The following is a 13,697-nucleotide window of genomic DNA, read 5'->3' as shown; positions in this document are numbered from 1 at the left end:
CTGATTGTGGCAAAATGAAACTTATGAACGATGATGTTTGAAATTAGAAAAATATTGGAATTAGCCATATTATAAAGTATTTGCAGAAAATATGCAAGTCATTTTATTTTATAAAATCATACAATTTAACAGTTTTACATAAAGTACAGCACTTGATCAAATAAAGATCATATTATCATACCTGTGTAACAACACACAAAAGTTCCTTTATCAACATCATCCATACAACGGACTCCCCAGCCTTTTTTGTGCGTTTTAAACAACTGCAGGCGAACCATGAGGCCCTGTTGTACAACTCTGTTTTCACACTTTTTTTTGTCGCATTTGCACCACTTGTTACATTCGTAAAGCCTGGAAAGAAAGTAATTCATTGAAACAATAATTTCCAGTTAGCAACCAACATTGAGACAGACTCAATCCTGTCATTGGCGTCTCTTGATCGAACACTGCTAATGCACGATTTATGTTTCAGTGCAATCTTCATATTGAATGCAGCAAGTAATTTTGGTCAAATTTTCCATTAGAATAATGAACAATTGTAATTAATCATAAATCATTTAGTACTGGCATTACATTTAGCACCATCAGTTTTACTTTAATGTTGTGACTAAACTGTTCAGCTTTTCGGTAGTTTAAAAAAAAGTACTACAAACTCCTCCAGTGTGTCATTCAGTTCAGTACTTTTACAATTAGCATTGCAAATCTAGCAGCCAAGCCAAATGGAAACTGCAGATGGGTAGTGTTACAATTCAATTAATCCCTTGGAGGAAAGAATTAAAATTTGCACCAAATATTTCTCACACCAAATGTATTTCTCAAAACAGTATAGGATAGTGCTGCCCTGCATTCAAGAGAATGTAGACTAACATTAAACTATTCTTTTGAAGAAATTAACCTTAGTTTAACTGACCCAGAAGGTGCACATTGCAGAAGACGCTTGTATTCATACCCAGAAGCCTTGTTTAATCTTTTGTTGACCTTGGCTGTCAGCTGTTGACATGCACACCTAGAACTTATAAAGAAACCATATATTAGTACAGTAACACAAAATATAAATATCCATTTTAAATATAATAGTTGAAATCTGTCTGTTTTACTTTTTTACAGGATGAATCCCTATAAGGACTCAGTGAGCTACAAAACTATACCCAATGAGAAATATGTACCATGCTTATTATAAAATATTGCTGCACTTTCCACGTATGTTTTTATTTAAATGGGAGGCATTCAAGAATTACGTGTTTATTACTGTCTTTACCACACAAGATACAGGGTTAAAAGCACATTCCAAAAAAAACCAAAAACAATTCTCCCCATGTCATTAAGCTGGAAGGAGCGCAGAGAAGATTTTCAAGGATGTCGCTGGAATCTGAGGGCCTGAAACAAAGGGAGAGGTTGGGCAGGCTAGGACTTTATTCCTTGGAGTGCAGGAAGATGAGAGGTGATTTTATAGAGGTGTATAAGATCATTAGGGTAGATGGAGTCTTTTACCCAGCGGAGGGGAACCAAGAACCAAATGATATAGGTTTAAGATAAGAGGGGAAACATTTAATAGGGATCTGAGAGGCAACTGTTTTACACAGAGGGTGGTGAGTATATGGAATGAGCCGCCAGAGGAGGTTGTTGAGGCAGAAACAATAACAATATTTAAAAGACATTTGGACAGGTACATGGATAGGAAAGGTTTAGAGGGATATGGGCCAAACGTGGGCAGGTATGACTAGTGTAGATGGGGCACCTTGGTCAGCATGGGCAAGATGGGCTTAAGGTCTCATTTCCCTGCTGTATGACTCTATAATGATGTACACGTTAATCTACTTATTGGAGTAGATTTTTCTCAAATATCATACATACACATTTTTCAAAAGATGAAACAGAACTGATGAAAGATCATTGATCGGTTAACTCGATTTCACCCTCCACAGATGATGCCCAACTAACTGAGGCTACCTGCATCCACAATAATTTGGTTTTGCATAAATAAATTGATGCATTGGTGTCCATGTGTTAATCCTGATTGGCATTTGTGGTTGATAAATTTGGACTCAATTGATTCCCACACAAAGAAGCTCTTATATTTGTTGCCCATCAAGGGGATTACCAAAATAAATTATATAATCATACTAACCTGTCACTGCAGCCATCTGTGCAGTCACATTTCTGTTGGAACATCTCTGATGAATTGCTAACAAGGTATCCATGAGGCAACCATGCTTTTCTGTATTTAAAGTGCTCTGGCACAGAGGTGTCAATTGCATTGTGCAGAGAAACTGGAACAGGTTCTATGCCGTAGCTTATATCAGCTTCATAAACAATTGAGTTCTTGCAAGGAAATGTTCTTGAAAGCTGAATGTATGTATTGAAAGAGAAAAAGTCCAATAAAAGAAAGCCACACTGCGTTTCATAAATGTAATTGCGCACCTCCTTGAAATTCCGCAAGCTTCTCCCACAAGGAGCTTTGTAAGAGACATGTGGAGGCTCCAAAACCTCAGTATCCCAGTGGAGTTTTGCATGTCTTCTTTGAAACCGGCAGAGTATGGGAATTTTCAATGGATTTTCCCCTTTGAAATGATCAGAAGTTGGAGGCATTACTCCAACGATGCACATGGTATTGCACTTATGCTGATGAAATATTAACTGATCAGGAACACTTGGGTAATTTAATTCCTTTGTAAGTGATGGACAGGTGACATAGGAAGCCAGACTTTTAATAACTGATGTTTGTCTAAAAGAACAACAAAAAAAAACTTATTCTATCATACTTAAACATATTAAACTCTGGCAACATTAAAACCATCTGGAAAATGGTTAGCACAGTGCTTAGTTCACTAATCAATGAAACACATACCAGATCCTGGAAAACAACATCAAACACCAATAAGAAAAGATTTCAACAGGATGTGTGTTCAAATAAATTGTCAAACACTAAAGGATATCACAATAAAATTACCACTTACTCTTCTAAATTCTGAAACATTTTTGTATCAATTTCAATCATTGAGATGAAAGCTTAATGTGTTGATAAGTGGAACAAAATTAACAAAGGCAAGGTGGAGGCCATTCAACAAATATAATATCAGTTACGACTCAATTGTAGCAGGTTTAACTTGGACTCAAAATTATGGTTCAAATTCTAATGCAAAGATTGCTGCATCATCATTAAAAAGAAAACAAACTGGGAGAAGGCAGACAAAATGTGTAAGGAGGACTGCAGATGCAGGTTCACAGGTGAACAAAGACAGAAATCTAGGTTATAGGCAAGTGTACATGTGAGGAGAACACTGTGGGTGGGGGTGAGCGTTGTGGGTTATCTGTAATTGGAATATTCAATGTTCATACTATTTGGTTGTATGCCACCCAAGCAGAATATAAGGCGTTGTTCTGCCAATTTATGTTTAGCCTCTCCATCGCTATTGCGAGGGCAAAGAACAGATAGCTCCATATGGGAATGGGAAGGAGAGTTAAAATGAAGTGCAATTAGGTCAAAATGGCCGTTGCAGACATAGTGCAGATGGGCATTACAGGTATATTGTTTTGTACCTCACATGGCCACACACGTGACCAGTCATATTTGACCTCTTACCCTAAACAAACATTGTCAGCAAACCATATAATAATTTCACTTGATAAACCGAGATATACAAGGCATATATACAGTACAAAACAATATACCTGTAATGCTTTCAGAATTAGAAGAGATGTATTGTACAATTTGTCACATTTTTGGTCACACGTGACTAAAAATGGCCCAGATGCTCCACAAAATGGTCAGCTCATCTATGTTTGGTTTCATCAATGTAGAGGAGGCCACATTGCATGCACTAAATGCAGTTGACTAGGTTGGAGGAGGTGCAGGAAAACTCAATCCACCCCTGAAAGGACTGTTTAGATGCGTGAATGGTGGTGAGAGAGGAGGTAACGACATAACTGTTACACCAGGGGAAAGTTCTAGCTGATGCGAGGGATGGGTGGGGATGGATGAGTTACAAAGAGAGTGGTCCCTGTGGAAAGCAGAAAGAGGAAAGGGAAAGATGTGACTGGTGATGGGATCACATTAGAACTGGGAAAAATCATGGGGATGATGTGTGGATAAGAAGGCTGGTGAGGTGAAAGGCGAGAACCAAGCAAAGAATCTCTTTTGCTGTTCTGTCTGAGTGAAGGGAGTGGGAAGACTGAGAGCAGATATGCGCAAATTTAACAAAATACTCCAACAACTATGGCAGAGGAGGACACATTTAGAAATGATGGAGAATATTTCAGAAGCTCTAAAAGTAGAAGTTCTCCTCCTCTCTTCGACGAGAGTTTAGCAACATGCTCTCTCGTTGCTTCCCCTCTGTGATTTCTCCTGCCCTCCTACTCTACGACCACATCTTGCCCAGATCTCCCTCTATCTTCCTGTCTCCACCTATATCCTTCCTTTGTCCCGCCCCCCCGACATCAGTCTGAAGAAGGGCCTCGACCCGAAACGTCACCCATTCCTTCTCTCCCGAGATGCTGCCTGACCTGCTGAGTTACTCCAGCATTTTGTGAATAAATACCTTCGATTTGTACCAGCATCTGCAGTTATTTTCTTATACTAAAAGTAGAAGGGGTCACCTAGAAATCAGATGCCACAGAAATGGAGAAATTGAGAGGGTCGGAGATAGGTATGGGAGTCAGTGGGTTTAGAAGAGTTGCTTATCAATGGAGACTGAGGGATCCAAAAGGTTAGAGAAGTATCAGAGATAAAGAAAATGAAATTGACGAGTCCGCATATGTGCAGGAAACAAACCATTGCAGTCGTTGTATAACAGGGAAAGAGTTGGGGTTGGGGGGGGTGTCTTAGAAGAGACTTGGAACAACTTCATTAGTGTCATGGTTCAGAGGAAGTTTAAGGATGTGTCAGCAAGCAGGCTTCTCCCTCTCTGCATGGGAAAGGTCTGTGCAGCGGACTATAATGGCACACCCCCTGTTTTTTATCTCTTATGTAATGTCTGTTCACCAAACATCAACAGCTGCAAATCATGGCTATCAACCCATCACTCTTATTTATAACTGTAAAACTAGCATCACCTTAAATTACTTCTCTACATCTGCCTGGTATCAGTAGGATGCAGTTAAGCTGGAAAAAGTGCAGAGAAGATTTACGATCATATTGCAAAGACTTGAGGGCTTGAGCTACAGAGAGAGATTGGACAGGGTAGGACTTTATTCCTTGGAGCGCAGGAGGCTAAGGGGTGATCTTGTCGAGGTTTATAAAATCATGAGGGGAACAGATAGGGTGAAAGCACAGAGTATTTTACTCACAGGAGGGAAATCAAGAACCAGAGAACACCCGATGGGCAACTTTTTCACACAGAGATTGGTGGGTATATGGAACAAGCTGCCGGAGAAAGTAGTTGAGCTAGGAACTATAACATTACAGGTACATGGATAGGAAAAATTTAGAGGGATTTGGGCAAATGCAGGCAAGTGGGACTAGTATACATGGGACAGCTTGGTTGGCATGGGCAAGTTGGACCGGAGGGCCTGTTCCCATGCTCTATGACTCTATAATGACCTACATGCTAATCTACTCATTGGAGTTACAATGCCTTGGGCAGCAGTTAGTTAACTTACAGAATGTTAAAAGAAAATGCATAAAAGAATACAAGATCAAAAAAACTATACACAATTTTTAGATATTAATGTTATCTTCACATCAACTCACCTGATTTACTCTGAGTAATGCAGACAAACAAAATTGCAGACAACCATAATCAGGACAAGATAAAACATGGGAGAACTACTGATCTAATTTTGAATAATATCACAATACAGCTGATATACATCACAATACAATACACCGTGATTATGACATTAACTCAAAGAGGTGAAACCTTAACTAGTGAAATAAATACTGCGTACTCACAAAAGTAGGGGATTGTCCAATACTGATTCTGCTTCAATTTCTTCAGAATTTATCACTCTTTCCGAAATATCTTCACAATTCAACTGAACCCTTTCTTCATTTTCTATAAAAAAGACAGTTCCGGAGTAACTCAGCTCGATAGATACCTGTTCTCCAGAGATGGATAGACACCATCTCTGGAGAACAGGATCGGTGATTTTTCGGGTGGGGAACCTTCTTCAGATGGATCAGTTCCTTGTGTCTCTATATTTTTAATATAATTTAAAAACCAAAGCGTGTGCAGTCAAAAAATCATTGAATAACCTTTTAGATCTCAATCAGATTACATACTGAAATGGGCAATACTGGTTAGGCCAACCTGGTGGGAGACAGGAAGGTTGGAGATATGTGCACATGTGTCTATCGTGTTGATGTTATTAAACATGCTGTCACTCTGTCAACGTTAATCAGGAGAATGTGCAATCAAGTCTGACACCAATACAGTATTGGAAGAATGCAGCAGTGTTGAAGGTAATGGTTTTTGGATAAGACACTAAATCAGGACCCATTGTCCTCAGCTATGTGAAAAGAAATCCAACATGGTGGGTTGGAGTTACATGCAATATTCTCGCTAATACTCAAGGATAGCACAGTGACGCAAATAGTGGCGTCACTGTCTCACAGCGCCAGAGACCTAGGTCCAATCGTGACCTTGGACGTTGTCTGTGCAGTTTTCATGTTCTCCCAGTGAATGTGTGGGTTTCCTCCAGATGCTCTGGTTTTCGCCCACATCCCAAAGATAATCTCGGTTAATTAGACACTGTAAATTGCCCCTTGTAAAGGTGAGTGATAGAATCTTGGGAGAGATAAGAATATGGGGAGTACAAAAAATTTTTTGAATGTAAATAGTTGTTTGTTGGACAACTTGGACTCCGTTTCTGTGCTGTATCTCTTTATGACTATTATCCCTCAACCATTAACTTTATAAAGTCAGAAAATTTGGTCATTTACTTCACTGTTGCTTGTGGAATCTACCTTACACAAATTTGCTACAGCTAACTTAGCATTAGAACACTGGCAACACTCCAAAATATACATAATAGACTGAAAAGTATCTTGGATAAAATTTAGAAGATTGGCTTGGATGGTGAAAAATGCTCCTTAAATGTAAGCAAGTCTTCTTTTCGATATAATTTGGAATGAGGTTAATTAACGGAAGAAGATAAACATCATAGCAAAGTGGTTTGATAACGACAATGCCTCCTATTCTTGTTATATGGTTAGACATAACTTTAACTGCTGTCCATAACTTAAATTCAAGGGAATAAAGAGAATAAGGTATTTTAATGTTTGGCCTTACCTGCTGTGTCAGATGAAAGTGAGTCGTTGTAGATTCCAGCTTTGTTGAGCAAATTTAAAGCTTTCAAATATTCTGCAGTAGGAGAAAATGTTCTTAATCAACATTGTGGATAGTTAGCCAGGAGAATCTGTTAAATATTATTTGCATTAATGCAACAAGTGTCAATATTTATCTTTTATTTAAATGAATCAGTTTCAGTTGATAGGCTTACAAAGAAGTCAATGATTTGGTGTCAAATAGCAATGACTATTTTGTTTATTCAGCTAATTGAAAAAATATAAATTTGACAAGAGCAGAAGTGACAACATTTAATTCCGTGATCTCAATCATTGATTTTAATTGTTATCTATTACAGAACATTGTTCGAATCATGGCAATTTACTGAAGGTTCAATACTTCTCAAACCAATTTTTTCCTTCAAAGTCCCCTTGCTGCAGAGTCACCATCATACTATAAACTGGGAGACTTCAATGACCAGTATATGATTCATTCCTAATGAGTAATATGATGAGCTGATTAGTTACCAAGAAGTGCTACGCCCTTCTTAACTCATTACTTCCAAATCACAAAGGATTTGACAATGCAATACTTGCAGAGTTCAAAATTCCTGAATGAGGAGAAACTATGTTTACCTAGCAAAATCCTATTGCACAAGAACAGTTAGTTGTTCGGATTGAAATACAGAAAATAAATGCAAGGCTAACCCCAGGAATTGCCCATCGTTTATCCATTATTCTGTTTAGTTTCTACTTCTCCTACCCCCATGAAAAACATCCCACATTGAACTGTTCTTATTATTCCTAACTTCACTCCATACTTTATGGAGTCAATGATGAGAGAACGTCAAAGTAGCATCTCCTTGTTTGCCCTGAAAAACAATCTTCATTTTAAAAATAGACTTTAGGTCACTTAGTCATTGACAAGTGCTCCATCAGTAAATAGATTTATAGCAACCTTTCACCAAAGAACCTCAGATCAACTCCCTCAATTTCTTCAATATTCACAAATCACTTGGGCTTTGCTACATTTGTGGAAATAGCTCTAATATTTTGTCGATGCTCATAACTTTAGTTCCTTATCTCTGACATTATTGCAGTGAATAATATTTCCACGTAATAATATTTATCCATGCCACAGCTTTGTCCCTATTTCTCTTTATTCCTTAAAAGCATATTTTAGAAGTGGAGAAACATCAATAACATTCAAAAGAAACATCAATTACAAGCCTGTGAAGCACAAATGTGTTCAGAAGCATGGAAAAATATTGAGAGTTTTGATAGATGGTAAAATTTGAAGTATAGTTTTGCTCAGTTGCAGTTTGGTTGTTCAGTAAGATTATCTTTCCAATGCAATAAGATAACTGCACATAATGCTGATCAGCAGTGAGACCAGGTTGCCATTCACACTCTGCCAAATTCCAACCAATATTTAGGGGCATCAAAACTATATTCATGAACACAACTTCACTAGTTTGCTACATCATTAGAATTCAAAGAAATTGCTTCTCAAGTATGCAAAACACAGTGCCAGCAGGTATGGGCGTCTGTGGATAAATGCAAATCCTTTGTTATTTAAAAAAATACTTTAAGACAATTGATTTACTGTTTTAAAGCTCAAAATTATTGTACATACATATTGTGTTATTGTGCCTACCAAACAGGGCACTTCACTTCAAAAATGCATGAGTTGAAAATTTACTGAAACCATAATATGGAAAAAAAATGAATTAAGCCAGAAAGTCTGTTACCTTGATTGTTTGCTGAACCATTGGCAATTTTCTTTTTCAGGCAGGTTATCACATTACTGAGTTGCTCAAAGACATGTTCCACCCTCCCAGAAGTTTGCATTTTGTTCCAAAATAATTTTGCTTTTTCTGAGAAAGACAAGAACACAGCAGAACGTCATTTGGCCCTTTTTGCCTGTTCTCCGCCATCCAATAAAATCATGCAAAACTTTTCAATTCACTTTAAGAACACATTACTTAATTTTATCAGCAAATAGTGCCTTGAACCACTACAAAAGACTGATAAAGATGCTGCACATCCAATCAGTCAGGACCGACTGCGATTTGGAGGGAACGTGCTGATGGTGTTGTACCATGCACTGAAACCCTTGTGCTTCCTGGCGGTAGAGTTTGTTGGATTGAAAGGTGCAATTTGAGCAGTCTGGGTGAATAACTGCACTACATGGTGGATAGCAGGATGAACATTTACGGTGGTGAATGTGGTGCCAATCAAGCAGGTTACATTGAACTGGATAGTGTCTCGTTTCTTGAAAGCAAGTGGAGAGTATTCCATAACATCCTGACGTATGTTGAAAGACGAGATAAGGCTTTGAGATGCCAAATGCGATACGTGCCAACTTCTCTCTTTTGAAAAGGATTCTCAACTTCTGACATGCTCTTGCACCACAGTATTTCTGTGCCTGGTTGAGTTGGATTTCCAGTCAATGTTGACCCAAACTCCCGATGCTGGTGGAGTGACACACTGAGTGTCATTTATCTTAGACACTCAATGGTAGTACCACTTATGCCACTTAAGCCTCTGCCCGAATATTGTCCAGTTTGCTATGGAATTGCAAATGGAATTGAACACTGTAATATTCCCACTTCTGACTTTATGACGTAAGGATGTTGATAAAGGGTGCTAATTGGATTCTACCATGAGGAACCCCTGATGTCCAGGGGCTGGAATGACCAACTATCAACAGTTGCAACTTACTTCCTTTGTGCTATATGTGACCAGCTATTGAAGCAACATCCACTTGATGCCTATGGTCATTTTGCAACCACGTCTCCATTAATGGAGACACAATTGTAGCCGTTTATTTCTATTTGTGTCATTAATTGAACTTTTTTGTTATGAATACTTCAAGTGCTCAGAAAAAGAGCCTTCAATTTTTTAAAAAACTGTTTTTCCTTATTCCAAATCCACTTTTGTCTGTATGCTCTGTTTCCTCGACATACTCTGTAAATCATTACCCACTTCACTCACCTACACCTCTATACCTTGTATGTTCTCATTGATTTATTACATTTCCCTTCACTTGAACCTTAACCCCCAACATACATCTCATAAGGTCATAAGTGATAGGAGTAGAATTAGACCATTCCGCCATTCAATCATGACTGATCTATCTCTACTTCCTAACCCCATTCTCCTGCCTTCTCCCCATAACCTCTGATACCTGTACTGATCAAGAATCTATCTATGCCTTAAAAATATCCACTGACTTGGCCTCCACAGCCTTCTGTGGCAAAGAATTCCATAGATTCACCACCGTCTGACTAAAGAAATTTCTCCTCATCTCCTTCCTAAAAGAAAGTCCTTTAATTCTGAGGCTATGACCTCTAGTCCCAGACTCTCCCACTTGTGGAAACATCCTCTCCACATCCAAATTATATCTTCAGTCCTAATTGATTCACTAGGATACTGGCTCCAGTTTGATTCAAATAAATCCATCTTAAACCCCATGAACTGAAACCCATTGCTTCCACACCCAATTGATGAGAACAGAAGAGATAACCAAGCTACTTGGTACCCAGATATTACAGTTTTTTAAATGAAAGCAAATATCAGAACTGTACAAGAAGTTGTACCAAGATTGTGGATATCCATGCAGGATACATTTTCCTCACTCTCAGCTACTTTGGCAGGATTTTCTTTCGACTAGGAAAAAAAGTGGATAAGACATAAATTTAAGCAAACATTAAAATAAAGTAAATGCCTAACTAACATTGTATATTCATAACAACACAATATGAATGCAACCTCCTGAACTATAAACTTTAGTTGCATGCTGTAATTGCACTATTTTAAAATTTCAAACAAAATCTCACATTACCAGATGGTTTAATTATTGATAATTATTTAATGTTAAAAATAATACCCACAACAGTTCAGAAGAGAGACATTAAAAATCCATTGAGAAATCTAAATCACAAAAAATCCCAATCTCTGGTGGCTTTTACATAATTTTTCAGATCTCCTGGAACTTGCTAGCCTTGTACAAAAACATAATTACAATACTTATAACTACTGGCCAAGAGCGCACAGTCACTATCAGAAGTAACCCATTTCAGAATGACTTGATCCAAGAATAACAGACTTGTCAAAGAGACCTATCTACATTCACAGATGCAAGTGGGGGCAGCACTTTACTCCAGCAATTCAAAATTACATTTAAGAATGAGGAAATGCTGCACATCTACTCTCCATAATCAGCTGAATGGAGATTAGTTGTGTAATAACGTAAAAGTATTTAGCATGTCCATGTACATACATTTGATTTAGTGCATTGCTATTGTTTAATATGGCATTGACATTAATTGTTAAAACACTGGTTACTGAGACAAGTGCAACATATTACCCAATCAAGGTATGATCACTCAAATGACCATGTAGAAAAGAATATTGTGGAATCAATGGAGCTGAACTGAAGAGTGGTGCTGAGTGAAGATAAGGATGATACAGCATGTTTACTAATCAAACATCAAGGATGAATAGGAAAATAACTGCAGATGCTGGTACAATCAAAGGTATTACAAAATGCTGGAGTAACTCAGCCGGTCAGGCAGCATCTCAGGAGAGAAGGAATGGATGACATTTCAGGTCGAGACCCTTCTTCAGACCCTTCTTGTAATATCAAGGATGAATAGATCTGTCAGGCAATGGCCAGATGACTTTTCAAAGTTGATTAAAGGCACAAACAAGAAAGTTTTAAGTACACTTGTGGAATGTGAAGTGTAACAAAGTTGGTGAAAGAGACAGATCAAAAGAGAGAGAAAAGAGAGAGTGCTTGGGTCTGCCTGCTTATTTGCACTATCTGCCTGTTGTTTGATTGTATTGGAAGTGGTCTAAAATTCTCACGGTCAGAGGACCAGAGCTTCAATCAACTTTACTGCATGCCAAAAGAAACATACGAGGACTGGCCATCTCAGTGAGCAATAATAAGTCTCAAAATTTCTAGGGTTGTAACCACAAATACAATCAATTAGTTTAACATGGTCTTGGGCTCTTGATTATTTAAAATCAACATTTCTTTGGGGAATTTAACTTTAGAGATACAGCGCGGAATCAGGCCCTTTGGCCCACCAAGTACGTGCCGACCAGTGGTTACCCCGTACATTACACACTAGAGACAATTTACACTTTAGAGAACCCAATGAACCTATAAACCTGTACATCTTTGGGATGTGTGAGGAAACCGGAGCACCTGGAGAAAACCCACATGGTCACAGGGAAACCGTACAATCTCCGAACAGTCAGCACCCGTAGTCAGGATCGGACCCGGGTCTCTGGCGCTGTAAGGCACTAACTCTACCATTGCGCCACTGTGCTGCCCATCTATCCATGTTCTTCAGAGATACTGTCTGACCTGCTGAGTTACTCCAGCACTTCTCCAATTTTAGGTAATTAACCAAAGAACAACCTCTGGCTTTACATTTCATATTTCTCATCACCTTATCTCACAGACTTTTGATCTCTGGGTTTTATCCAACTATCTGCTAATCAGACCCCCTCACCTGTATCCAGAGGCTGGCACATATGGTGACCCACAGAACAACTGCAAATTAATTTGTTATCTCATTTATTTTTAAAGAGGTTGGTAATTGAAAACTCTGTATATTAATTCAAATGCAAAATGCTAAGCACCGGAAATCTGAAAGAGAAATGGAAAATGCTGGAAAAGTAGATCAGGCATAGTCAGTGAAAAGGTATTTAAGACTACATTTTCCATTTGCTATTTATATTGATGAAGTAAACAGATAAACCACAGTGTCTTTTTCCCCCCACCTTCTCCTTAAGCAATTAAATTTTCAACACCTTGAATTTCACCCCTCCCCCCCCCCAGGAAACACAATTAGGTCAATAATGTACATGTCAGGAGGGCAAAGGGAAAATTGAAGAATGGAGATATGAACACAGTCTTTTGCAATATCACAGAAAGTGAAAAATACGGGTCTGCGCTTCCTCAATCTTTCCCATGTCCAAAAGTGAAAACAGATCCAATTCCGAAAAACTCAAAGCTATCTGTTTAGATGGGGAGGAAGAAAAAAGGACAAAAGTGAGACTGAAATCATCTTTTACTAGGTTATTATAACTGGGCTTTTAGTATATTAAACAGAAATTTAAGAATGTTTATAGTACAATTATATCGGTCATTGTAAATCTAAATTAAAGGAATAACACTCAAATCAGCTAACTTTAACACAAAAAGGAATGAAATAATAAATTGATGACAAAACCTTATAAACAAAGAAATTCCAGACATTTTGCCATTTTATTACAGCATCATGAATTTTTGCACATTATTTGCAAGTCACCTGCAAGAGCTCTGCTGTATTCCCTTTAATTCTCTCAGTGTACATATCACTGTGCTCCAAACAATCTCTCTCAGGGATATTTGATATTTCGTTGGAATTCCTGTTGTTGCAACCTGGGGATTTAAAAAGAGAAATTAGGTGCT

At 38.1% G+C, this 13,697-nt stretch overlaps 1 protein-coding gene across 1 annotated transcript in view; it reads right to left on the bottom strand.

The window, feature by feature from the left end:
- Positions 1-13,697, bottom strand: part of LOC144598444 (uncharacterized) — a 91,930-nt gene that overhangs the window by 58,667 nt on the left and 19,566 nt on the right. Inside the window, exons 9-16 of the mRNA XM_078408587.1 lie at positions 13,555-13,667; positions 10,828-10,897; positions 8,977-9,102; positions 7,230-7,301; positions 5,891-5,993; positions 2,129-2,725; positions 911-1,012; positions 182-351 (exon numbers count right to left, since the gene is read on the bottom strand). Of these exons, the coding sequence (XP_078264713.1) occupies positions 182-351; positions 911-1,012; positions 2,129-2,725; positions 5,891-5,993; positions 7,230-7,301; positions 8,977-9,102; positions 10,828-10,897; positions 13,555-13,667 (1,353 nt within the window). The remainder of the gene's footprint in view (positions 1-181; positions 352-910; positions 1,013-2,128; positions 2,726-5,890; positions 5,994-7,229; positions 7,302-8,976; positions 9,103-10,827; positions 10,898-13,554; positions 13,668-13,697) is intronic.

This window comes from Rhinoraja longicauda, chromosome 12, assembly GCF_053455715.1.
Source record: "Rhinoraja longicauda isolate Sanriku21f chromosome 12, sRhiLon1.1, whole genome shotgun sequence".
Taxonomy (NCBI): domain Eukaryota; kingdom Metazoa; phylum Chordata; class Chondrichthyes; order Rajiformes; family Arhynchobatidae; genus Rhinoraja; species Rhinoraja longicauda.
Note: the sequence above shows the minus strand (reverse complement) of the source record. Positions and strands in the feature narration are given on the sequence as shown.